Here is a 27995-nt window from a genome sequence, read left to right as displayed (position 1 = left end):
TGGTGGTAAAATGATTGGTTGATGTTTTACGTGCACTTTTCCCCAGAAAGCACACAAAAGCATGTTTGAGTTCCGCCCACATCATGTTTTATTCCAATCATCTTTTCACATGAATACAAAAATGTAAGAACATTTGGCCCCTCCAAAACATTTTGCTGAGGGCCCCAACTTAGTGTTTTCCCTCCATCCTTGTTTAAAGGCGCTCCTTCATGAAAAGACATTCAACACAAAAATGAAAGAGAGCCATTGATTGTGACCGGACAGCACAAATAAATAATGTTTGTAAAAAATAATAAAAAGTTGACTTCAATCCTTTAGTTTGACCCCAGGGAACAAGCTTTATCAGTATCATGCTTGCCAACATGCCGAGTGTGGCCAGGACTTCAACATTTAACACCGTTGATGGATAATCTGCACAAATGGTCTGATATATTGGGATCAATATGAATGTTTTCTTCACTTGATTCTTCACTCTCAAATGATTCAAGTCGGTCAAAAAATGTTTACAGTTTATTTAAGGCTTCTTGTCTTTTTAACATTTCAGGCAAATTGATGCACTATAAAACTTCTGTGACTAAAAAAAACTAAAAGAATTTGGCCGGGGGCCGAAAACATGTAAGGTTGATGTTGTGTGTACATACTACATCATATCATAGATCTATAATTCATACTAAGATGTGTGTTTGACTTTTGGGACTCCTTAAAGCAGCTTCAAGTACTCCTTGAAAGTACTTGGAATAAATGCACAGCATTTACTTATACGACACAATCCAAACAACCTTCCCTAGTCATGGTGCAAGAAAAAAAAATGCGACTTAATATAAAGGTCAACACAACACAACCTGTTCACTATAAAAAATGTAACTTACACCCATTTAAATCCATTAGAGTGCATGATGGGAAACATGTCAAACTCTCTCCACACTTATTCATGTTCAAGCAGCTAAATGCATTAAACATGAATAAGTGTGGAGAGAGTTTGACATTTTTCCCATCATGCACTCTAATGGATTCAAATGTGTGTAAGTTACATTTGTTTTATAGTGAGCAGCTTGTGTTGTGTTGACCTTTATGTTAATTGCATGTTTTTTTCTTGCACCATGACTAGGGAAGGTTGTTTGGATTGTGTCATATAAATAAATGCTGTGCATTTATTCCAGAAAATTAGAAAAGGTTTGATCAAGGGAACTGACCACAAAGAACAATGTGAAAAACAATAATCTAAACTTTTGTTGGTTTTAAGTTGAAGTAAAGCAGTCATTATTTTTGGCAACATGGAGTTCATGGTGCAGTAACTTGAATGATGCGGACACGATACTGTCTAATACTGCCTGTGTAAGTCTATGATTATTTGAAACTTGTTTCTCTTGACAAATGTACTGTTTTAGACTGCAATACTGTTCCATTATTGACGTGTGCTTGGCTGTTGTGTAGCTGCTAGCTCCTAGTAGCCTACAGCCTACCATGTTTACCTTTTGTAAATGACTTGCATAAAATTGAAGAAATGGTGTGCTCATTGAAAGACATTTAAATGTAAACATAAAAACGCTGCAGGATCGCTCGTATCGGAGATTTTAAATGCAAGTTGATATCGTCCGAAACGATATTCCCTATCAATATTGGATGGGGACCCCCTGACATTTATTTCAAGTACTTTCAAGGGGTCGTGTAGCATGTGTAGCATTCAGACCAGGCCTGAATGTGAGAGGTGTGGGGGGGTGGACTGTAGTCCTGCTGTCGATTGGTGTTTCATGCTCATCAGCACGGTTATGCAGAGCTGCACTTGCAACACTTTTATAGCCACATGGAAGTGGAGTGAGTCTTCTTCCTAGGGGGCGTGGCATCAAAATACCTTCTTGGATCAGGCTTTAGGGCAGTATTTAAAAAAATACACTAGAAAATCCGTCTGAAATGTGCAGTTAAAAGCAAGAAAGAGGAAAAAGAACCATTTGAAAAGATGTCCTGCTCACGTTTACGGGAGGAGCGGCGGCTGAGAGGAAGCGTCCAGCTGCTGGAACATGTCGTCGATCAGCTGCCACAAGCAGTTGTCCAGCGGGAAGTCGTTGTCCACCAGGTTGACCAGGAAGTAGTTGTCGTGGATGTACTTGATGATCATGCGGGAAGGAGACTCGTCCTCGTACAGTTTGGCCCACTGCTCCATCCACAGGCCGAAGGCTTCGTCCTGAGGGCCGGCAAACACACGCTCGCACGCACGAAGGAAGGAAGTGACCACCGCTCTTTACTTGCCTTCCAGAACATGAAGCTGACCGGGTCCACGATGGTGGGCTGGACTATCTCCCTGCCCGGGAAGATGCCCCAGGTCACGGCGTTAGGCTGCATGTCGGGGGCGTTGGTGAGGGTGTGGCCCTTTAACGACAACAGTCATACTTGGGACACTAGCCAGAAAAACACTTTAGGGGGCGGGGACTCTTTTTTTAGGGGAGGGGACCCTTTTTTTAGGGGAGGGGACTCTTTTTTTTAGGCTGCATGTCGGGGGCGTTGGTGAGGGTGTGGCCCTTTAACAACAACAGTCATACTTGGGACACTAGCCAGAAAAACACTTTAGGGGGCGGGGACTCTTTTTTTAGGGGAGGGGACCCTTTTTTTAGGGGAGGGGACTCTTTTTTTTAGGCTGCATGTCGGGGGCGTTGGTGAGGGTGTGGCCCTTTAACAACAACAGTCATACTTGGGACACTAGCCAGAAAAACACTTTAGGGGGCGGGGACTCTTTTTTTAGGGGAGGGGACCCTTTTTTTAGGGGAGGGGACTCTTTTTTTTAGGCTGCATGTCGGGGGCGTTGGTGAGGGTGTGGCCCTTTAACAACAACAGTCATACTTGGGACACTAGCCAGAAAAACACTTTAGGGGGCGGGGACTCTTTTTTTAGGGGAGGGGACTCTTTTTTTTAGGCTGCATGTCGGGGGCGTTGGTGAGGGTGTGGCCCTTTAACGACAACAGTCATACTTGGGACACTAGCCAGAAAAACACTTTAGGGGGCGGGGACTCTTTTTTTAGGGGAGGGGACCCTTTTTTTAGGGGGGGGGACTCTTTTTTTTAGGCTGCATGTTGGGGGCCTTGGTGAGGGTGTGGCCCTTTAACAACAAGAGTCATACTTGGGACACTAGCCAGAAAAACACTTTAGGGGGCGGGGACTCTTTTTTTAGGGGAGGGGACCCTTTTTTTAGGGGGGGGGACCCTTTTTTTTAGGCTGCATGTCGGGGGCCTTGGTGAGGGTGTGGCCCTTTAACAACAAGAATCATACTTGGGACACTAGCCAGAAAAACACTTTAGAGGAGGGGACTCTTTTTTTAGGGGAGGGGACCCTTCTTTTAGGGGAGGGGACCCTTTTTTTTAGGCTGCATGTAGGGGGCCTTGGTGAGGGTGTGGCCCTTTAACAACAAGAGTCATACTTGGGACACTAGCCAGAAAAACACTTTAGGGGGCGGGGACTCTTTTTTTAGGGGAGGGGACTCTTTTTTTAGGCTGCATGTAGGGGGCCTTGGTGAGGGTGTGGCCCTTTAACAACAAGAGTCATACTTGGGACACTAGCCAGAAAAACACTTTAGGGGGCGGGGACTCTTTTTTTAGGGGAGGGGACTCTTTTTTTAGGCTGCATGTCGGGGGCGTTGGTGAGGGTGTGGCCCTTTAACAACAAGAGTCATACTTGGGACACTAGCCAGAAAAACACTTTAGGGGGCGGGGACTCTTTTTTTAGGGGAGGGACCCTTTTTTTTAGGCTGCATGTTGGGGGCCTTGGTGAGGGTGTGGCCCTTTAACAACAAGAGTCATACTTGGGACACTAGCCAGAAAAACACTTTAGGGGGCGGGGACTCTTTTTTTAGGGGAGGGACCCTTTTTTTTAGGCTGCATGTTGGGGGCCTTGGTGAGGGTGTGGCCCTTTAACAACAAGAGTCATACTTGGGACACTAGCCAGAAAAACACTTTAGGGGGCGGGGACTCTTTTTTTAGGGGAGGGGACCCTTTTTTTAGGGGAGGGGACCCTTTTTTTTAGGCTGCATGTCGGGGGCCTTGGTGAGGGTGTGGCCCTTTAACAACAAGAATCATACTTGGGACACTAGCCAGAAAAACACTTTAGAGGAGGGGACTCTTTTTTTAGGGGAGGGGACCCTTCTTTTAGGGGAGGGGATCCTTTTTTTTAGGCTGCATGTAGGGGGCCTTGGTGAGGGTGTGGCCCTTTAACAACAAGAGTCATACTTGGGACACTAGCCAGAAAAACACTTTAGGGGGCGGGGACTCTTTTTTTAGGGGAGGGGACCCTTTTTTTTAGGCTGCATGTTGGGGGCCTTGGTGAGGGTGTGGCCCTTTAACAACAAGAGTCATACTTGGGACACTAGCCAGAAAAACACTTTAGGGGGCGGGGACTCTTTTTTTAGGGGAGGGGACCCTTTTTTTAGGGGAGGGGACCCTTTTTTTTAGGCTGCATGTCGGGGGCCTTGGTGAGGGTGTGGCCCTTTAACAACAAGAATCATACTTGGGACACTAGCCAGAAAAACACTTTAGAGGAGGGGACTCTTTTTTTAGGGGAGGGGACCCTTCTTTTAGGGGTGGGGACCCTTTTTTTTAGGCTGCATGTAGGGGGCCTTGGTGAGGGTGTGGCCCTTTAACAACAAGAGTCATACTTGGGACACTAGCCAGAAAAACACTTTAGGGGGGGGGGACTCTTTTTTTAGGGGAGGGACCCTTTTTTTTAGGCTGCATGTCGGGGGCCTTGGTGAGGGTGTGGCCCTTTAACAACAACAGTCATACTTGGGACACTAGCCAGAAAAACACTTTAGGGGGCGGGGACTCTTTTTTTAGGGGAGGGGACCCTTTTTTTAGGGGAGGGGACCCTTTTTTTAGGCTGCATGTCGGGGGCCTTGGTGAGGGTGTGGCCCTTTAACAACAAGAGTCATACTTGGGACACTAGCCAGAAAAACACTTTAGGGGGCGGGGACTCTTTTTTTAGGGGAGGGGACCCTTTTTTTAGGGGAGGGGACCCTTTTTTTTAGGCTGCATGTCGGGGGCCTTGGTGAGGGTGTGGCCCTTTAACAACAAGAGTCATACTTGGGACACAAGCCAGAAAAACACTTTAGGGGGCGGGGACTCTTTTTTTAGGGGAGGGGACACTTTTTTTAGGCTGCATGTCGGGGGCCTTGGTGAGGGTGTGGCCCTTTAACAACAAGAGTCATACTTGGGACACTAGCCAGAAAAACACTTTAGGGGGCGGGGACTCTTTTTTTAGGGGAGGGGACCCTTTTTTTAGGGGAGGGGACCCTTTTTTTTAGGCTGCATGTCGGGGGCCTTGGTGAGGGTGTGGCCCTTTAACAACAAGAGTCATACTTGGGACACTAGCCAGAAAAACACTTTAGGGGGCGGGGACTCTTTTTTTAGGGGAGGGGACACTTTTTTTAGGCTGCATGTCGGGGGCCTTGGTGAGGGTGTGGCCCTTTAACAACAAGAGTCATACTTGGGACACTAGCCAGAAAAACACTTTAGGGGGAGGGGACTCTTTTTTTAGGGGAGGGGACCCTTTTTTTAGGCTGCATGTCGGGGGCCTTGGTGAGGGTGTGGCCCTTTAACAACAAGAGTCATACTTGGGACACTAGCCAGAAAAACACTTTAGGGGGCGGGGACTCTTTTTTTAGGGGAGGGGACCCTTTTTTTAGGGGAGGGGACCCTTTTTTTTAGGCTGCATGTCGGGGGCCTTGGTGAGGGTGTGGCCCTTTAACAACAAGAGTCATACTTGGGACACTAGCCAGAAAAACACTTTAGGGGGCGGGGACTCTTTTTTTAGGGGAGGGGACCCTTTTTTTTAGGCTCCATGTCGGGGGCGTTGGTGAGGGTGTGGCCCTTTAACAACAAGAATCATACTTGGGACACTAGCCAGAAAAACACTTTAGGGGGCGGGGACTCTTTTTTTAGGGGAGGGGACCCTTCTTTTAGGGGAGGGGACCCTTTTTTTTAGGCTGCATGTCGGGGGCCTTGGTGAGGGTGTGGCCCTTTAACAACAAGAATCATACTTGGGACACTAGCCAGAAAAACACTTTAGAGGAGGGGACTCTTTTTTTAGGGGAGGGGACCCTTCTTTTAGGGGAGGGGACCCTTTTTTTTAGGCTGCATGTAGGGGGCCTTGGTGAGGGTGTGGCCCTTTAACAACAAGAGTCATACTTGGGACACTAGCCAGAAAAACACTTTAGGGGGCGGGGACTCTTTTTTTAGGGGAGGGGACCCTTTTTTTTAGGCTGCATGTCGGGGGCCTTGGTGAGGGTGTGGCCCTTTAACAACAAGAGTCATACTTGGGACACTAGCCAGAAAAACACTTTAGGGGGGGGGGGACTCTTTTTTTAGGGGAGGGGACCCTTTTTTTTAGGCTGCATGTCGGGGGCCTTGGTGAGGGTGTGGCCCTTTAACAACAAGAGTCATACTTGGGACACTAGCCAGAAAAACACTTTAGAGGGAGGGGACTCTTTTTTTAGGGGAGGGGACCCTTTTTTTTAGGCTGCATGTCGGGGGCCTTGGTGAGGGTGTGGCCCTTTAACAACAAGAGTCATACTTGGGACACTAGCCAGAAAAACACTTTAGAGGAGGGGACTCTTTTTTTAGGGGAGGGGACCCTTCTTTTAGGGGAGGGGACCCTTTTTTTTAGGCTGCATGTAGGGGGCCTTGGTGAGGGTGTGGCCCTTTAACAACAAGAGTCATACTTGGGACACTAGCCAGAAAAACACTTTAGGGGGCGGGGACTCTTTTTTTAGGGGAGGGGACCCTTTTTTTTAGGCTGCATGTCGGGGGCCTTGGTGAGGGTGTGGCCCTTTAACAACAAGAATCATACTTGGGACACAAGCCAGAAAAACACTTTAGGGGGAGGGGACTCTTTTTTTAGGGGAGGGGACCCTTTTTTTTAGGCTGCATGTCGGGGGCCTTGGTGAGGGTGTGGCCCTTTAACAACAAGAGTCATACTTGGGACACTAGCCAGAAAAACACTTTAGGGGGGGGGGACTCTTTTTTTAGGGGAGGGGACCCTTTTTTTTAGGCTGCATGTCGGGGGCCTTGGTGAGGGTGTGGCCCTTTAACAACAAGAGTCATACTTGGGACACTAGCCAGAAAAACACTTTAGGGGGGGGGGGACTCTTTTTTTAGGGGAGGGGACCCTTTTTTTTAGGCTGCATGTCGGGGGCCTTGGTGAGGGTGTGGCCCTTTAACAACAAGAGTCATACTTGGGACACTAGCCAGAAAAACACTTTAGAGGGAGGGGACTCTTTTTTTAGGGGAGGGGACCCTTTTTTTTAGGCTGCATGTCGGGGGCCTTGGTGAGGGTGTGGCCCTTTAACAACAAGAGTCATACTTGGGACACTAGCCAGAAAAACACTTTAGAGGAGGGGACTCTTTTTTTAGGGGAGGGGACCCTTCTTTTAGGGGAGGGGACCCTTTTTTTTAGGCTGCATGTAGGGGGCCTTGGTGAGGGTGTGGCCCTTTAACAACAAGAGTCATACTTGGGACACTAGCCAGAAAAACACTTTAGGGGGCGGGGACTCTTTTTTTAGGGGAGGGGACCCTTTTTTTTAGGCTGCATGTCGGGGGCCTTGGTGAGGGTGTGGCCCTTTAACAACAAGAATCATACTTGGGACACAAGCCAGAAAAACACTTTAGGGGGAGGGGACCCTTTTTTTAGGGGAGGGGACCCTTTTTTTTAGGCTGCATGTCGGGGGCCTTGGTGAGGGTGTGGCCCTTTAACAACAAGAGTCATACTTGGGACACTAGCCAGAAAAACACTTTAGAGGGAGGGGACTCTTTTTTTAGGGGAGGGGACCCTTTTTTTTAGGCTGCATGTCGGGGGCCTTGGTGAGGGTGTGGCCCTTTAACAACAAGAGTCATACTTGGGACACTAGCCAGAAAAACACTTTAGAGGAGGGGACTCTTTTTTTAGGGGAGGGGACCCTTCTTTTAGGGGAGGGGACCCTTTTTTTTAGGCTGCATGTAGGGGGCCTTGGTGAGGGTGTGGCCCTTTAACAACAAGAGTCATACTTGGGACACTAGCCAGAAAAACACTTTAGGGGGCGGGGACTCTTTTTTTAGGGGAGGGGACCCTTTTTTTTAGGCTGCATGTCGGGGGCCTTGGTGAGGGTGTGGCCCTTTAACAACAAGAATCATACTTGGGACACAAGCCAGAAAAACACTTTAGGGGGAGGGGACCCTTTTTTTTAGGCTGCATGTCGGGGGCCTTGGTGAGGGTGTGGCCCTTTAACAACAAGAGTCATACTTGGGACACTAGCCAGAAAAACACTTTAGGGGGAGGGGACCCTTTTTTTAGGGGAGGGGACCCTTTTTTTTAGGCTGCATGTCGGGGGCCTTGGTGAGGGTGTGGCCCTTTAACAACAATATATTGACACTTTGGGCCAAAAAAACCCTGTTGGGGGAAGGGAGCCTTCTCAACAATTGCCCCTTAGGGGGGTCCCCAAACCAGTCATTTGGTTTATCCATACCTTTCTAAATAACTACAACAAATGTCAATATTGGTTTTATTTTAACAGAAAATATTAGAATAATTTTAGATGTTACAAAGTATGAATAATGGATGGGGAACGCAGTAGCTGTTTTATTATAACGTGCATCTTTGTTGAAGTTTTAGTTACCAAATTCGGAGGTATTGAAATTGCAATGTAAAATCGCTAATGCTAATCAAAAGCATGTATATGGCAAAGCCAATGTAAATTAGCATCAAGCTAACGCATTTTGAAAAGGAGAAACTTTACTTTAGGTGATTTCTATCAGACACACATGGACATTTGCAACATCACCTGGAGGTGGTCTGCTACTAACACACCTGCTTCATGTCACGCACCACAAAGCTAGCAAAATATGGCTAGGGTTGTCCACAATGTATTTTCATACTTTTCTAAATAAAGGGGACCACAAAAAAGTCATAGTTTTTATTTGAACAAAAAATGTTAGTGTAGATGAAACATATGTTTATTATTGTCATTTAGTCCTTCAATAAAATGTTGAACATACTAGACAACTCGCCTTTTAGTAGTAAGTAAACAAACAAAGACTCCTAATTAGTCTGCAGTAACATATTGTGTCATTTATACACCTATTATTTTATACACATTATGAGGGACAAACTGTAAAAATGGATTATTAATCCACTAGTTTATATACTGTTAATATCTGTTTATTTTCTGTTTTAACATGTTCTATCTACACTTCTGTTAAAATGTAATAATCACTTATTCTTCTCTTCTTTGATACTTGACATTAGTTTGGGATGATACCACACATTTAAGTATGGATCTGATACCAAGTAGTTCCAGGATCATACATTGGTCATATTCAAAGTCCTCATGTGTCCAAGGACATATTTACTGACTTTATAAACATAATATACATTTAAAAAAAAAAGATTTTTGTGACTATAAAAAGATATCAATGTAATCATAGTCGTATCGACTAGATATGCTCCTGTACTTGGTATCATTACAGTGGATGTCAGGTGGCATTCGTTTACATAGTGACGGTGGTGAGCTATTGTATCCTCCTACAGTGTGTAGTGAAGCATGTTTAGCTATTCCTCGTCCTCCAGTGATAATGTTACTTGTAAGAAATGTACTACATTTGTCGCCATGGAGACCAGGATTAGTGAGTTAGAGTAGCTAAAACACAGTGGATGGATGTTAGCTGCATGTCTTAAAGCAGTTCTTCCTGAGGGTGTTTTAGTGTTAGAACTTCAACTTTATCTTGACTTTTTACACCAAAATGTGTCCATTCTCCCTTTTCTGTCTACACTCTGTGTCTGCTTGTAAGTACTCTGTGTGTGTGCGCTGCCCAACATGCTCCTCTGCTGGTAAAACTAACAATGTTAAAAAAAGAAGCGGGGGTGGTGGGGCCGGTACTTTTTAGAGGCGGTATAGTAGCGAATAGGATTGATTAGTAACACTGTAGAAACCTACAAGGCAGCGTTTGGTCCCCGTCCCAGGCGTGATCAGAACTTACGTGCACGTTGACAATGTGGTAGTTGACACGGGGTTCGTACTTCTTGAGAACTTTGAGGAGCGCGTCCACATTTTCACTGGAGGTGAAGAACTCCAGGTAGGCCTGTGGAGAAAAACAGCATGTGTGAGCTTGAAAGGCGGCGGAGAACATGAAGCAGTCTTACTTTCTGGAAGACGTAACCTCCGGGAGGTCCCCAGCCCACTATGGGGTCGGTGGAGGGTTTGCCGTTGATCCGGGGCTGGGAGTTGATGGTGAGGACGCCTCGTCTGTTCACCTTCTCCAGCTCCTCCTTCAGCAGGTTGGTTTCTTGGGCCAGAGGCTCGTCGTTCCACGGCAAACACATGACCTGGGGAAGAAGAGGGAGGGGAGGGGTCAGGTGGTGCTCCTTCCTTCCAATATGTCTGCCTGCCTTGTGTCCTTTGAGGTTGGGCTGGCCTGTGAGGTAGCCGGTGAAGACCTCAAACACGCTTTGCTCGTTCTTCAGCTCCTCGCCCCACATCTGCAGCAGGGCCTCTTTGGACGACTTGCTCTTCAAGTAGAATAAGTAGTAGTCGTTTAACTCCCCAAAGGCCGGGGACGAAGAGTTCCCCCTGGTGACACAATGTTAGAATAATGATACACAAGTTATCACACAACTCTTATGCTTAAAAGCCGTTGCTCAGGGCACACAACTTATTATCTTCCACGGCATGGGAGGAGTGACCTCGCCACAGATGTTTCTGTCTTTCAGCCTGCTAACAGCCAAGGACGAACCAGGACCTCACTAAGTCATGGAGTTAAACAAGAGTGCGTGCTCCTTTCTCACTAAGTCATGGAGTTAAACAAGAGTGTGTGCTCCTTTCTCACTAAGTCATGGAGTTAAACAAGAGTGTGTGCTCCTTTCTCACTAAGTCATGGAGTTAAACAAGAGTGTGTGCTCCTTTCTCACTAAGTCATGGAGTTAAACAAGAGTGTGTGCTCCTTTCTCACTAAGTCATGGAGTTAAACAAGAGTGTGTGCTCCTTTCTCACTAAGTCATGGAGTTAAACAAGAGTGTGTGCTCCTTTCTCACTAAGTCATGGAGTTAAACAAGAGTGTGTGCTCCTTTCTCACTAAGTCATGGAGTTAAACAAGAGTGTGTGCTCCTTTCTCACTAAGTCATGGAGTTAAACAAGAGTGTGTGCTCCTTTCTCACTAAGTCATGGAGTTAAACAAGAGTGTGTGCTCCTTTCTCACTAAGTCATGGAGTTAAACAAGAGTGTGTGCTCCTTTCTCACTAAGTCATGGAGTTAAACAAGAGTGTGTGCTCCTTTCTCACTAAGTCATGGAGTTAAACAAGAGTGTGTGCTCCTTTCTCACTAAGTCATGGAGTTAAACAAGAGCGTGCGCTCCTTTCTCACTAAGTCATGGAGTTAAACAAGAGCGTGTGCTCCTTTCTCACTAAGTCATGGAGTTAAACAAGAGTGTGTGCTCCTTTCTCACTAAGTCATGGAGTTAAACAAGAGTGTGTGCTCCTTTCTCACTAAGTCATGGAGTTAAACAAGAGCGTGCGCTCCTTTCTCACTAAGTCATGGAGTTAAACAAGAGCGTGTGCTCCTTTCTCACTAAGTCATGGAGTTAAACAAGAGTGTGTGCTCCTTTCTCACTAAGTCATGGAGTTAAACAAGAGTGTGTGCTCCTTTCTCACTAAGTCATGGAGTTAAACAAGAGTGTGTGCTCCTTTCTCACTAAGTCATGGAGTTAAACAAGAGTGTGTGCTCCTTTCTCACTAAGTCATGGAGTTAAACAAGAGTGTGTGCTCCTTTCTCACTAAGTCATGGAGTTAAACAAGAGTGTGTGCTCCTTTCTCACTAAGTCATGGAGTTAAACAAGAGTGTGTGCTCCTTTCTCACTAAGTCATGGAGTTAAACAAGAGTGTGTGCTCCTTTCTCACTAAGTCATGGAGTTAAACAAGAGTGTGTGCTGCCACTCACTTTATTTGCACTTTACTTGACTGCTGGGCTTCATTATGTGAGTTCCAAAACCACAAAAGGTGTGTAGATGCCAACTCGGTCAGATGGAAGTCTCTTCAACCTTACCTCAAAGACCAAGCTGGTCTGTGTAAGAGAATGATTATATGCAGATGACTCTGCACGGGTCGCCTTATAGCCAGGAAGAAATACAGCAGATGACCACCTTATTTGGGCGAAGGTGCAACCTGCTTTGGATTAGGAATAACCACCACTAAACGAGAACTTCTCTACCAACAGCTATCAAAACATGAAGAATCTGAGCAGACTGTGGTTGAAGTAAATGGCGAGGCACTAAAGACGACAGACACCTTGGGCAGTACAGTCACAAAGAAGCATTCAAGTGATGTTGAGGTAGATGGGAGGATCCAAGCAGCTTGTAAGTCCTTCGGGGCTCTGGTCACGGCATGACATCAAGCTATGTACAAAGACAAAACCCTCCCTGCTATACTCTACTGAAACTATGCTTCTCCATATCAAGCAGCTTACTTGTGTACAACTCACTCCGCCAGATCACCAACATCAAGTGGCAAGACAGAATTCCAGATGTTACGGTCTGGGAACATGCTGGAGCTGTGAGTGTTGAGGCTCTGATCACTAAGATGGGTGGGCCACATATCTGAGGATGGCCTCCCCCCAGCAAGTCTTCCACAGTCAATTACAGCACAGGAAGCCAAAAGAACTTGGATACAAGGATGTTCTATGATGAAATGTGGTCAGAAAAATCAGCAAGACCATCATGCAGACCATCCTGGCGTGATGCACTGCATGAGACAATCAAACGAGTAGAGGAGAGTAGGACATTCTACTCTTGGTGAAAGTGACTATAGCTGTGGCAAATGTGAGGACTCACAACTGACCTCTTCTCTCCTTCAACTGTCATCATCCAAATCCATGGACTGTTCATATATATGATGATGTCATATTGACCACGCCCCCACCACCACATACAGTATCTACTGTAGTTGTATACAATAGTTCTTATGTCTGCATGTTAAAAGTGTGCCGTATTGACACCAATAACATTGAATTGAAAGGGCGACTTTGGTCTGAGTGTTTGGATTTTGTAGCACTTTACCATCTGCCGTTAGGGAACTCGTCCCAGTCCTGGGTTCTGTAGATGTAGCTCTTGGGTCTGGATGCCCAGAAGATGGGTCGCACATCCTCCACCTTCCTCTTGGGGTGTGCGCTCACCGCCCAGGGAAGAGGTCGCCTGACAGGAACAAGAAGCTCTTATTGAGGGAAAACCATTCGGGCAAAAAAAACAATCACCATTATTTTGATTGTCATTGCAATCACTATTAATCACACCATTATTCACTCATTTATTCACGCGAGTATTTATTGTGCCACCAAAGTCAACTTTAACTATAGTATAAACAACCTGGATATTAGGGGTGTAACGGTACACAAAAATTTCGGTTCAGTACGTACCTCGGCTAAGAGGTCACGGTTCGGTTCATTTTCGGTACAGTAAGAAAACAACAAAATATAAATTTTGGGGGTATTTATTTACCAAATTTGTAAACAATGGCTTTATGCTTTTAACATTGGGAACACTATAATAATTCTGCCCACGTTAATCCACATTAAACTGCCTCAAGTTGTTGCTTTGATTAAATAAAATGACACAACTTTTCTTCTACATATAAAAAGTACAACATTAAACAGTTTCAAGTCAACTCATCATGCTTAATTTATTACAGCATTGGGGAAGCCTGTAGTTGATTTTTATTATGTAAATGTTATATTTGTATCAACATGTGATAGCAGGGACCCTGCCATTCAAAACTTGGCTGCTACATTACTAATGATTCATGTAACTATAGCTGAAAAAATAGCACAATAGCAATAGGAGAGACTATTCATCCCTGAACACCATGGAGTTCATGTAGGCTTTATGATGCACTTACATTACTGTATACACTATCACAGACAGAAACTCTTCATTTAACATAATGTCCTTTTTCGCTGCTTCAACACACTTCAAGCAACATTGTCCATAACACACATGCACACGCACGCACACACACACCGCAAAATGAGCTAACGTTACGCTAAAAGCTAACTAGCCTTCACCTAAAGCCAGGACTGCGAGTGAGCTGAGCTGCAGTTTGTTTCTAGAAGGTCAACGGGCTCATAGTGATGTTTAGAAAGTAGTTGACTTGGAAGTGTTTAATATATTTGGGGAGAGTCGCTGCTCACCTGCTAAACAACTATCTGCTCTCTGAATACGCATTGCTGATTGGCTTTGTATGTAACCAATCAGATGGTTGTGTGGGCGGGACAATGCAGGGTGCTGTGTGTACAGACAGAGGCAGAACAGAGCAGCTTGTTAAGACTTTTGCAGTTCGTGTGGAACTCGTTCGGTACTCCTCCACACCGAACCGGACCCCCGTACCGAAACGATTCAATACAAATACACGTACCGTTACACCCCTACTGGATATACATCTTTAGGGAATAAAACACAACAAGTCAAATTAAAAATGTACAACTGAAATGCTGAAAGAATGTAGTGTTAATTTAAGAATAGTTTGAATGTTGAAGAGTTTCAATTTCCAGGAAAAACAAAATTTGGTTTGGAACTTGGGATGAGTGGAATGTGTTGATGTTTGAATGCTTAGAATAGCTTGAAAAATGTGGGAATTGTGCAATTTTGGTAAAAGCAGGATTTTTCTTTAAATGACTAAGCGTGAATGTTCTGAATGAGCTGAATTGGTTGGTGTTGGAATTGTTGAAATCCGTCAAGAAATGTTGAATTAGTAACAAGTTTTTTAAATGAAAAATGGTATTATGGAATTTCGGGAAAACCGGGAAATTTTTGAGATCTTAAACCATCTTGGTTGTTTGTCCTGACTAAGAGGAATGTTTTGATGGTGGAACGCTTGAAATGGGTTAAAAAATGTCAAAGGAGTCATCGCACTAAAAAGTTGGAAATTAAGTTAGAAAAAAAATAGGAATTCCTGAAAATTTGTTGAAAGTGTAAAACTGGTTGTTTGAATTTCCAGGATGAGTAGAATGTGTTGAAGGTGGAATGGTTTGAATCGCTTGAAAAATTTAGAAACAGTGTACGTTTGAAAAATGGATCATTTATTTTGAATGGGGTAAATGTCCCTAAAAACTGGGAATTCTTGGAAATGCAGGAATTTGTTTAGTAATTGTTGAAAGGGAGCACACAATTCCTGAACAGGCTAATGTTTGGAAGTTGGCATGGTTTGAATCGGATAAAAAAAATGTGGTAGTTGTGGAACTTTGAAAAATGTCTCATTCATTTCAATGGCAATTTCAAGAGTTTCGGAAGAAGCGAGAATGTTTTGAAATTGGTAAAAAATGTAAATGTTCTGGATGGTTGGCAATCGGAATTTTTTTTTAATCAGTCGAGAAGTGATGAAGTAGTAACATTTTTAACTGAGAAATTGTCTTACGGAATTTCTGGTAAACCGGGAATTTTTCTAGTTCAAAAAACAACTTTTTTGTCCTGATTAAGAAGAAAGTTTTGACGGTGGAAATGTGTTGAAAAATGTGAGAGGAGTATTCGAGACAAGACATCTAGTGATTGTGGATCAAGCATACTCGCGCTGTGTCAAATATAAAGTAGTAACCATGGCGACATCCGTCTTCTTCGCTCTATGCACATTAGTCCTGCCTTTCCATGATGGAAGTGTAGCAAGTGTAGCAAGTGTAGCAAGCGCTGCACCCACCTGGGGTCTTCTATCCACAGTCCCAGCTGCCTGAGGACTTCCATGGTGGCCACCTCCCTGTTCAGGGTGTAGAAGTGCAGACCGGGCACCTTGCCGCTCTGCAGCAGCACTCGGCACATCTCCACCGCCTGCTGGATGCCGTAGTTACGGATGGCCGCGTCGTTGTCCTTGATGGGCTCGATGACTTTGGTGATCTCCTCCGGCACCTCCAGCTTGGACAACTTGACCAGCTGACGCAGGGACTGGTAGCCCTGCGGAGGAAGAACAACTCTGTGGAAACAAATACTGACCCCTAACTTTGGAGTACTACTCGCTAGCTGAGGAGGCCTGTTGAGTCATTTCAAAACAAATAGCGTCGTCATGGTTACGTGATTGCCAGGAGATTCAATCATAGATTCACCTGGAAGGTGAAGTGATACTTTGGGAAAAGCAAAACATATTTTTTATGAAATATATATATATATACAGTGGGGCAAGAAAGTATTTAGTCAGCCAGCGATTGTGCAAGTTCTCCCACTTCAAATGATGACAGAGGTCTGTCATTTTCATCCAACCAAAATGGATACATGGATGATACAGTTGAGGATTGGGAGAATGTCATGTGGTCAGATGAAACCAAAATAGAACTTTTTGGTATAAACTAGACTGGTCGTGTTTGGAGGAAGAAGAATACTGAGTTGCATCCCAAGAACACCATACCTACTGTGAAGCATGGGGGTGGAAACATCATGCTTTGGGGCTGTTTTTCTGCTAAGGGGACAGGACGATTGATCCGTGTTAAGGAAAGAATGAATGGGGCCATGTATCGTGACATTTTGAGCCAAAACCTCCTTCCATCAGTGAGAGCTTTGAATGGTTGACCAAATACTTATTTTCCACCATCATTTACAAATACATTTTTTAAAATTCCTACAATGTAAATTCCTGGGTTTGTTTTTCACATTCTGTCTCTCACAGTTGAAGTGTACCTATGATGAAAATGACAGACCTCTGTCATCATTTGAAGTGGGAGAACTTGCACAATCGCTGGCTGACTAAATACTTTTTTGCCCCACTGTATAAATATATATATATATATATGTATGTATGTATGTATATCTTAATTGGATTATCCAGAGAATAGTGCTCGATACCGTGGTAGAGCGCAATATGTAGGTGTGGGAAAAATCACAAGACATGAGGAACCCCTCATGAAACAGTTCTGTAGAGACGAAGTAGTCTTGTGATTTTTCCCACACCTACATATATATATATACATATATATACTTTTTTTTATTTATTTTTTTAGTTGTGGCGGTCCAAAATGCATTCATAAGGCTAAGACTATATATGACTGCTGACATTTACACCGCAGATATTTGATAGATAGTACTTTATTGATTCCTTCAGGAGAGTTCCTTCAGGAAATGTAAAAGTCTACATAGCAAACATTCAATGTTCTGTATTTGAGGCCCATGTCTAACATTCTGTCAGTGCGATCCTTGTCATTAGGGCTGGGCGATGAAACGCTATCAATATAAATCGCAATAGACACATAATCGATATTAATTAAAAATACTTGTCATTAGGGCTGGGCTATAAAACTATATCGATATATATCGCAATAGACATGTAATTGATATCAATAAAAAAATTGTATTTACGACTCAATAATTGTTTTTTCTTGTTCGTCAGAAGAAAGCAGAAGTACACGGACAGTGGGCGTGACACGCTAACAGCCAATCAGGTGACAGTATCAACTATCAAGTTTGGTTGATTCTTTGCATGGAGTGAGAAGAGAAAGTCAAAATGAAGAATTTGTGGATAAGAGGAAAAGTCACCTGATTTTTTGATTTTTTTTCCCCCCAGGGAGCGTAGTCAGCCCAATGTGGTGTGTACATGATGCAAGGTAAGACCACTCATACCAGACCACCTGAGCTCACCCTTTAGAGCACAGCTGTAACTTCCTGCCACTAAACCTGCAGAAAATAGTTCTTCTCAGGTTTCTATGTTTACATTTTCACTCTTTGCACTATTTTCTTCTACTTTCTCAAGCATTTCTTAAATATTCATGTGATTTTATTGTTTGTTTCTTTCTGCTTTGATAGCTGAGGGATTATAATCAGAGGAAGTTATATTTCAAATAGAATCCATGTTTCTCCTGCCCGCCACGTTCCACAGGTCATACTAATTCTGGAGCGACACAAAACACTGCTACAGTTTTCAGCCCTACTTGAAATACAAAAAAAGGCGTGGTCTTGTATCGGGTGTGGCGTTACAGAGCGGTGCCATACCTGGATGGGGAAGATCCCGGGCAGAATGGGACAGGTGATCCCCAGCGCCCGACAGTCGTCGAGGAATTTCAGATAAGTTTCGGCCCGGAAGAAAAGTTGCGTGATGACAAAGTTGGCTCCTGCGTCCACCTTCTCCTTCAGGTGTTGCAGATCCTCCTGGTAGCTCCCCGCCTCAGGGTGTCCAGTGGGGTAGCCTGAACCACACACACACACACACACACACACTTTGAAATCCACAACTTCACCATTGTACTGCTCGGTGACCACACCTGCCACGCAGATGTCAAAGTAGTCGTCAAACTGGGAGCGGATGTGTTTGACCAGGTCTATGGCGTAGTTGAAGCATCCTTCCTCCTCCTCCCAGTCCGTGCCCACAGGGTCTGGCGGTGGATGACAAGCGCTCAATAACCACCCCGGCGGATGTGCGGCCATCACAGTACCTCCTCTCAGCGCCATGATGTTTTTCAGGCCCAGGTGCTTGGCCTTGGCCAGGTAGCCGGAGATCTTCTGGCTGGTCTGGTTGCAGCAGGTGAGGTGCAGGATGCTCTCCAGGCCGCAGTAGTTGACCGCCGTGCTGGCGATCATCATGGAGGACGTTTCCTTGTCCGAACCCGGGTCTCCCGCCGGATGCCAGGTAATGTCGATGAAGAGCGGCCCCCCGGAGCCCATACGGTCAAACCTGGAGACACAGAAACCCGACTTGGACTTTTAGGACCGAACTCACGGACGCAGACCATCAGTTCTAGTAAAGTGTGGAGGGAAAAGGGTTGTACGGTATACCCGACACTAGTATAGTATCGTGGTACTAATGAATCAAAAACCATACTGTACCGCTTCCCAAGGGACATGATGACATTGCTGCTTTTAGGAGCAGAGGAGCATGTTGGGCAGCGCACACACACAGAGTACTTACAAGCAGACACAGTGTGTAGCCAGAAAAGGGAGAATGGACGCATTTTGGTGTAAAAAATAAGATAAAAGGTAAAACAAATAAAATGTAATAAAATGCAAACATTCTCACATTTATTGGTGGAATACACCTTTGGACAGTTTTGACAACTATTTTAAGTCGAAGCATGATAATTGTATCAATGTACATTATGTTTGTGTAAGATACTTTTTTTGAAACCTTTTATTTTGTCAGAGCGGATATGGTGCACCGTGCTATTATTGTGAAAGGGTGGAAGTGTGCTGTGCTGTTCTCAGCTTGACAAGTCAAGAGTAGACTCACTTCAGGCTGTTTAAAAAAAGAAAGAAAAGAAAGCGCCTCTAAATTTCTGACCGCTGTTTATACATTGATGTTACATCCACGATGTCGTTCACAACAACACAACAGATGACATGTGTTCAATCAATCAATCAATGTTTACTTATATAGCCCTAAATCACTAGTGTCTCAAAGGGCTGCACAAACCACAACACAAACCACTACGACATGTTGTGTGTGTATGATTGTTTGTACATTGTTGTTACATGGATGATGCTGTTCACAACAACACAAGTAGATGAGATGTGTTGTGTGTGTATGATTATTTATATATATATATATATATTATAGGTTTATTTGAAATAGGGCCAGATACAGAAACAGATATCTGAAACAGTTATCCAAAGTATGCATCATAGTGTTTGTCGTCAAAGCTCATTTACAACACTTGTCACCAACAACAACACAGATTTAACATCATTAAAATAGGAAAATAAAAAGAATAAGGCAAAGAGGAGTCGATAATTACGATAATAGTAATAATACAGAAAAAGTGCAATCTAGGTAAAAGCCAAACCTAATAATAATAATAAAACACAGACAAAGTGCAAACTAGATAAGAACCTATTAGTAAAAATGAGTAAAAACTAAACATGGGAACATGATTGTTGCTCAACTAGCCCAAATTGTGTTTGTTTTTTGAAAGTGACAAATGCAGGTATACTTTTCAAAGTGTCAGGTCGAGAGTTCCATAGTTGTGCTCCTTTTATTGAAAAGGCAGTCTGGACACAACAAGTTCTAAGGAATGGAACTCAAGAGTTGCCTTTTGCCATTGCTCAGGTGGTAGATCTGGTCATTGTAATTGTCTTGCAGAGCAATTGGGGAGCAGAGTTAGTGAAGCATTTCAAAAGTTGTTTGACTGTGTGTAGCAAAATAACATTGGTACAACTTCAAATATTGTATTTGCTTAAAATTTGGCAATGAAGAGATGGTAAAATCTTCTTGTCTAGGACTTTCAAAGCCTGGTTATAAAGACACTCAATGGTCTTGATTGAGGACTGGTGTGCCTGGGATCATGTCATTAAGCCATAATTTATGTGTGGAAGAATCATTGAATTCATAAAGATAAAAGCACAGCTGAGAGGTAAGCAGTTTCTTATCATCTTAAAACAGCCTGGGTTTGCCTTCAGGGTTTTACAAATTTTATTCATGTGACTTTTAAAATTCAGCTGATAGTCTATGATTATGCCCCAATATTTGACTTCAGGTACTTGTTCAATGAGCTTGTCATTCATTTTTATATTCAGAAGGTTTGTTTGAGGTCGCTGTTTTCTGGAGAAGCAGACACAGTTACTATTTTTAGTGTTGGGGGTTAAACAGGATGATGCCAGCCAAGATGTCTAATTTAGCGTTGAACTTCTCAGCAACTAGAGTACAGGTCTTACCTGATGTGTCATCCGCATACATCTGTAGATCTATATCTATGCATACATCTGGTAGGTCATTGATGTACAGACTGAATAGTATCCATCCCAAGACACTACCCTGTTTCAATTTTGCGGAAGGAAGATCTCCCATTATTAATGGTGACACATTGTTCACGGCCCTTTAGATAGGACTCAAACCAGGACAATGACTGTTTGATTAAGTTCAATTTAGTTAGTTTTGAAACTAAAATGTCATGATTGACTGTATCAAATGCTTTTTTAATTCTAGAAATACTGCACCGACCACCTGTCCTTTGTCAAGAGAATGTTTGATATTTTCAGTTAAAAAACATGTCAGGTTCTATAGAATGGTTATGTCTGAATCCCAATCACAGGGGATTCCAATAGTGGTTTGTCTCAAGTTGGTGCATTAGTTGTTCTGAAACTATCTTCTCCAGGACTTTAGATACAACTGCAGGAAGGCTGACAGGTCTATAGTTAGATGTCATCCCAGCATCTCCAGATTTTAAAAGTGGTATTACCTGTGCACTTTTCCATCTATACGGGAATTGCCCAGTTTTAATGGAAATATTAATAGGACTAAAACTGTGAATTCCCAGATGGATGGAAAACTGCACATGTTCCCTCCGGGTACTCTAGCTTCCTCCCACCTGCAAAGACATGCACCTGGGGATAGGCCCCTCCCACCACCAAAGACATGCACCTGGGGATAGGCCCCTCCCACCTCCAAAGACATGCACCGGGGGATAGGCTCCTCCCACCTCCAAAGACATGCACCTGGGGATAGGTTGATTGGCAACACTAAATGGTCCCTAGTGTGTGAATGTGAGTGTGAATGTTGTCTGTCTATCTGTGTTGGCCCTGTGATGAGGTGGTGACCTGTCCAGGGTGTACCCTGCCTTCCGCCCGAATGCAGCTGAGATAGGCGCCAGTGACCCCAAAAGGGACAAGCGGTAGAAAAGGATGGATGGATATTAATAAGCTGGGTAAGAGGCTGTATAAGGATGCCGCTATATTTTTTTTAAGAAAGGCTGATTGTTTGTACATTGTTGTTACATCCATGATGTGTTGTGTGTGTATGATTGTTTGTACATTGTTGTTACATCCATGATGTGGTTCACAACAACACAAGTAGATGAGATGTGTTGTGTGTGTATGATTGTTTGTAGATTGTTGTTACATCCATGATGTGTTGTGTGTGTATGATTGTTTGTACATTGTTGTTACATCCATGATGTGGTTCACAACAACACAAGCAGATGAGATGTGTTGTGTGTGTATGATTGTTTGTACATTGTTGTTACATCCATGATGTGGTTCACAACAACACAAGTAGATGAGATGTGTTGTGTGTGTATGATTGTTTGTACATTGTTGTTACATCCATGATGTGGTTCACAACAACACAACAGATGTGTTGTGTGTGTATGATTGTTTGTACATTGTTGTTACATCCATGATGTGGTTCACAACAACACAAGCAGATGAGATGTGTTGTGTGTGTATGATTGTTTGTACATTGTTGTTACATGGATGATGTGGTTCACAACAACACAAGCAGATGAGATGTGTTGTGTGTGTATGATTGTTTGTACATTGTTGTTACATCCATGATGTGGTTCACAACAACACAAGTAGATGAGATGTGTTGTGTGTGTATGATTGTTTGTACATTGTTGTTACATGGATGATGTCGTTCACAACAACACAAGTAGATGAGATGTGTTGTGTGTGTATGATTGTTTGTACATTGTTGTTACATGGATGATGTCGTTCACAACAACACAAGTAGATGAGATGTGTTGTGTGTGTATGATTGTTTGTACATTGTTGTTACATCCATGATGTGGTTCACAACAACACAAGTAGATGAGATGTGTTGTGTGTGTATGATTGTTTGTACATTGTTGTTACATCCATGATGTGGTTCACAACAACACAAGTAGATGAGATGTGTTGTGTGTGTATGATTGTTTGTACATTGTTGTTACATGGATGATGTCGTTCACAACAACACAAGTAGATGAGATGTGTTGTGTGTGTATGATTGTTTGTACATTGTTGTTACATGGATGATGTCGTTCACAACAACACAAGTAGATGAGATGTGTTGTGTGTGTATGATTGTTTGTACATTGTTGTTACATCCATGATGTGGTTCACAACAACACAAGCAGATGAGATGGGTTGTGTGTGTATGATTGTTTGTACATTGTTGTTACATCCATGATGTGGTTCACAACAACACAAGTAGGTGAGATGTGTTGTGTGTGTATGATTGTTTGTACATTGTTGTTACATCCATGATGTGGTTCACAACAACACAAGTAGATGAGATGTGTTGTGTGTGTATGATTGTTTGTACATTGTTGTTACATCCATGATGTGGTTCACAACAACACAAGCAGATGAGATGTGTTGTGTGTGTATGATTGTTTGTACATTGTTGTTACATCCATGATGTGGTTCACAACAACACAAGTAGATGAGATGTGTTGTGTGTGTATGATTGTTTGTACATTGTTGTTACATCCATGATGTGGTTCACAACAACACAAGTAGATGAGATGTGTTGTGTGTGTATGATTGTTTGTACATTGTTGTTACATCCATGATGTGGTTCACAACAACACAAGTAGATGAGATGTGTTGTGTGTGTATGATTGTTTGCACATTGTTGTTACATCCATGATGTGGTTCACAACAACACAAGTAGATGAGATGTGTTGTGTGTGTATGATTGTTTGTACATTGTTGTTACATCCATGATGTGGTTCACAACAACACAAGTAGATGAGATGTGTTGTGTGTGTATGATTGTTTGTACATTGTTGTTACATCCATGATGTGGTTCACAACAACACAAGTAGATGAGATGTGTTGTGTGTGTATGATTGTTTGTACATTGTTGTTACATCCATGATGTGGTTCACAACAACACAAGTAGATGAGATGTGTTGTGTGTGTATGATTGTTTGTACATTGTTGTTACATCCATGATGTGGTTCACAACAACACAAGTAGATGAGATGTGTTGTGTGTGTATGATTGTTTGCACATTGTTGTTACATCCATGATGTGGTTCACAACAACACAAGTAGATGAGATGTGTTGTGTGTGTATGATTGTTTGTACATTGTTGTTACATCCATGATGTGGTTCACAACAACACAAGTAGATGAGATGTGTTGTGTGTGTATGATTGTTTGTACATTGTTGTTACATCCATGATGTGGTTCACAACAACACAAGTAGATGAGATGTGTTGTGTGTGTATGATTGTTTGTACATTGTTGTTACATCCATGATGTGGTTCACAACAACACAAGTAGATGAGATGTGTTGTGTGTGTATGATTGTTTGTACATTGTTGTTACATCCATGATGTGGTTCACAACAACACAAGTAGATGAGATGTGTTGTGTGTGTATGATTGTTTGTACATTGTTGTTACATCCATGATGTGGTTCACAACAACACAAGTAGATGAGATGTGTTGTGTGTGTATGTTTGTTTGTACATTGTTGTTACATCCATGATGTGTTGTGTGTGTATGATTGTTATGGTAGTTTAGTGGCTGTGTCCACATTGTTTATCAGGACGGGGTGGTTGAGTGTGTCGCAGATAAATGAGTGCTACCAGACACATTGTATTCCCAAAGTAATGTTCCTTCTTCTCACAAAGACAACATTTAAGTCCATTTCCCTGATTTTATTTTGCCTTTCTGAGCTTATTCTGTTTTATTGGCCAATTATGTGACTCTGTCCGAGGTTACGGCAACACGGAAATCACACGCCTTACTGTCTTCTAGAGTTGAGTGATTATTGATTTTGCGTACTAGCGCTGTGTCAAATATGAAGTAGTAACCATGGTAACATCCCAAACTTCTCGTAGACAAGCGGTTTTTTCCCTCATCTCTTTTTGCCGTCCGATGATTATACATTTTCATGATGGTGAGGCGCCATGATCAAGACGGAGAATGAAATGTAATTAATTGTGCATCCTTGTCGTCACATGCAACAAAGATATGGAAATATGGCACCATTTGATGTTCTATGAATGGACACCCGGGATGTACCAAGTCCGTGCTTATAAAAGCATGCAGTGGGACTTTGGTTTTTGTAAGTAGTACAAAAACCAAAGCAATTTCTCACAGGCAACCTGAAAACCAAACTATTTTGATTGTTGTGTTTATGGAAAGGAAAGAAGAGTACCTGGATATGAGATTGACAGCGCCGCTGGCCGTTCTCGGAGGGAAGAATTCCAGGGAGAACCAGTGGTCCCCGGACTCCGTCCTCCTCCTCATCTTGTCCCGAAGCCGGTCCGAACGGTCGGCGTCCAGCACCGGCGTGGAACAGCGAGAACTTTCCTTGGAACTCTCGCCGCCGCTGGTGCCCGCCCCGCTGGAGTCACTCTTGCACGACTGCCAGCTGCCGTCGGCTCGCTGAACTTGGTTGACCATGACGGACAATTGATCTAAAGAAAATCCAGAAGGAGAATTAATTACAAGCGGGCGATACCCAGTAAAAACGAGGTCAGTATGGCAGATACTGGGCGATAAAACACTACAACAAGACAGATACACGTAGCAATTGATATCAATAAAATCTGTGTTCAATTAAACTTTTTTTTTCCTTCTCTGTCGGAAGAAACCGGAAGTTGCAAAGAAGGTTAGTTGCATGAACAAAGCACTAAAAGAGGAATAGTCACCTGGACATTATGGCACTTTTTTGAATTTTTAACAAAAGGACCGTAGTCCGCCCAATGTGGTGTGTACATGATGCAAGGCAAGAGCGCTAATACCACACCACCTGAGCTCACCCTTTAGAGCACAGCTGTAACTTCCTCCCACTAAATCTGCAGAAAATAATTCTTCCAAGTTTACATTTTCACACTCTGCACTATTTTCTTATCAAGCATTTTTTACATAGTCCTTATTTTTGCACCTTCATTTTAAGAAATTATTGTTAATGTGATTTTACAATTTCTTTACAATGGTCCTTAATTTTGATAGGTTATACAAATATCAATAATTATTGATATTGATCAATATCACTTATTAATATCACAGGTTATTTTATACTTTATACTTATTAATAAGTATAACGTATAAAATAAGCTGTGATAATAATATCACAGGTTTCGGCCATATGGCCCAGGCCTAACACATATTTGTATTGTTTTACCACCTCCGTCATCAACTAGTTTTCGACTTGGCGATCAAAAATTCACACGTAGATTAAAACACAATGATCAATATTCTAGTGCAACTTGACAACATGCGAAAGTTGACTTTAATGCTCATTCTAAGGGAAAAATGACGACATTTCCGGTCCACGCGCCGTACAGCGGAAGCCATTATTAATATTACAAACCCTGTTTCCATATGAGTTGGGAAATTGTGTTAGATGTAAATATAAACAGAATACAATCATTTGCAAATCCTTTTCAAGCCATATTCAGTTGAATATGCTACAAAGACAACATATTTCATGTTCAAACTCATAAACCTTTTTTTTTTTCAAATAATCATTAACTTTAGAATTTGATGCCAGCAACACGTGACAAAGAAGTTGGGAAAGGTGGCAATAAATACTGATAAAGTTGAGGAATTCTCATCAAACACTTATTTGGAACATCCCACAGGTGTGCAGGCTAATTGGGAACAGGTGGGTGCCATGATTGGCTATAAAAACAGCTTCCATGAAATGCTAAGTAATTCACAAACAAGGATGGGGTGAAGGTCACCAATTTGTAAGCAAATTGTCGAACAGTTTTAGAACAACATTTCTCAACGAGCTATTGCAAGGAATTTAGGGATTTTACCATCTACGCTCTGTAAAATCATCAAAATGTTCAGAGAATGGGGAGAAATCCTCGCACGTAGGCGATGATATTACGGACTTTTGATCCTTCAGGCGGCCCTGCATCAAAAACCGACATCCATGTGTAAAGGATATCACCACTTGGGCTCAGGAACACTTCATAAAACCACTGTCAGTAACTACAGTTGGTCGCTACATCTGTAAGTGCAAGTTATAACTCTACTAGGCAAAGCCAAACCCATTTATCAACAACACCCAGGAATGCCGCTGGCTTCTCTGGGCCCGAGCTCATCTAAAAAGGACTGATGCAAAGTGGAAAAGTGTTCTGTGGTCTGATGAGTCCACATTTCAAATTATATTTGGAAACAGAGGACGTGGTGTCCTCCAGAATAAAAAGGAAAATAACCATTTGGATTGTTATAGGGGCAAAGTTGAAAAGCCAGCATGTGTGATGGTATGGGGGTGTATTAGTGCCCAAGGCATGGGTAACTTACACATCTGTTAAGGCACAATTAATGCTGAAAGGTACATACAGGTTTTGGAGCAACATATGTTGTTATCATGGACGCCCCTGCTTATTTCAGCAAGACAAGCGTCGCTTCGTATAAAAAAGAAAGAGTGTGGGTACTTTCCTGGTCCGCCTGCAGTCTAAACCTGTCTCCCATGGAAAATGTGTGGTGCATTATGAAGCGTAAAATAGGACAGCGGAGACCCCGGACTGTTGAAGGACTGAAGCTCTACATAAAACAAGAATGGGAAATAATTCCAAGCTTCAACAATTAGTTTCCTCAGTTCCCAAATGCTTATTGAGTATTGTTAAAAGAAAAAGTGATGTAACACAGTGGTGAACATGCCCTTTCCCAACTACTTTGGCAAGTGTTGCAGCCATGAAATTCTAAGTTAATTATTATTTGCAAAAAAATTAAGTTTGAGTTTGAACATCAAATTTCTTGTCTTTGTAGTGCATTCAATTGAATATGGGTTGAAAATGATTTTCAAATCATTGTATTCTGTTTATATTTACATCTAACACAATTTCCCAACTCATATGGAAACAGGGTTTGTATTATTCTTGTCATTCTAACCTCGCACAGCAAACATATGGCCATGAACGTCAGGTCCCCAGCGGGATGTGACGGCGCTTTAAAGCCGCTGGTTGCAGTTTGCCATGAAAGCGTGATCAGTTAAAGTTGAAGTAAAAGTAGAAGATGAGTGAGAATGATGCAAGTGGCCGCCAGGGAGCTAGCGGCTACTTGCAGCTAGCTCACTTAAAGTCACTTAAGCTCACTTTCACCTCCAGCAGGTGGACTGGCGAGCACAGACGAGCACGAGCAAAGCAGCTAGACGTCAACTCCGAGTCACATGACACACAAACATTGACTTCTCACACTTTTCCCAGGCGGCTGTCTTTGTGTAGCCGGGATCCCTGAAATATTGGTGGGGCGCAGGAGGAGGCAGCGTGCGCAGGCTGCAGTGCGGCCACACCTCCTCTGGGGGGCGCTGTGCCGCCTCAGCCCAATGCTGCGTTCCCGTTACCCGCGCACAGTCGGAATTCACGCTT

At 43.1% G+C, this 27995-nt stretch overlaps 1 protein-coding gene and 1 long non-coding RNA gene across 7 annotated transcripts in view; one reads left to right on the top strand and one right to left on the bottom strand.

Moving 5' to 3' along the window:
• Positions 1-25193, top strand: part of LOC133554055 (uncharacterized) — a 37815-nt gene extending 12622 nt beyond the window's left edge. The window contains exons 2-4 of one of the 4 annotated variants that reach the window (XR_009807052.1): positions 17359-17407; positions 17530-17569; positions 24811-25193. This is a non-coding gene — a long non-coding RNA (uncharacterized LOC133554055). Of the gene's footprint in view, positions 1-17355; positions 17408-17529; positions 17570-17841; positions 18967-24810 lie in introns of those variants that run through there. The other 3 variants (XR_009807051.1, XR_009807054.1, XR_009807053.1) reach the window with 3 other exon arrangements.
• On the bottom strand, positions 65-27945 carry mthfr (methylenetetrahydrofolate reductase (NAD(P)H)). 3 transcript variants are annotated; one of them, XM_061902415.1, is made up of 13 exons: positions 27823-27945; positions 24824-25085; positions 18395-18633; positions 18224-18334; positions 17955-18148; positions 15682-15932; positions 13056-13190; positions 10399-10579; positions 10153-10335; positions 9990-10091; positions 2248-2367; positions 1971-2182; positions 65-1828 (listed from the first exon to the last, which is right to left on the bottom strand). In XM_061902415.1, exons 2-12 carry the CDS (start codon positions 25069-25071, stop codon positions 1973-1975), a joined length of 1974 nt encoding a protein of 657 aa, XP_061758399.1. In that variant the 5' UTR covers positions 25072-25085; positions 27823-27945; the 3' UTR covers positions 65-1828; positions 1971-1972. The 3 variants fall into 3 exon arrangements, with proteins under 3 accessions (XP_061758399.1, XP_061758397.1, XP_061758398.1); XM_061902413.1 differs by having other exon boundaries at positions 65-2182; XM_061902414.1 differs by having other exon boundaries at positions 65-2182; positions 27729-27865.
• Positions 27946-27995: the final 50 nt, after the last annotated feature.

The sequence above is a fragment of the Nerophis ophidion genome, linkage group LG06, assembly GCF_033978795.1.
Source record: "Nerophis ophidion isolate RoL-2023_Sa linkage group LG06, RoL_Noph_v1.0, whole genome shotgun sequence".
Taxonomy (NCBI): domain Eukaryota; kingdom Metazoa; phylum Chordata; class Actinopteri; order Syngnathiformes; family Syngnathidae; genus Nerophis; species Nerophis ophidion.
The sequence above is the reverse complement of the archived record's forward strand: the minus strand, read 5'-3'. Positions and strand labels throughout refer to the sequence as shown.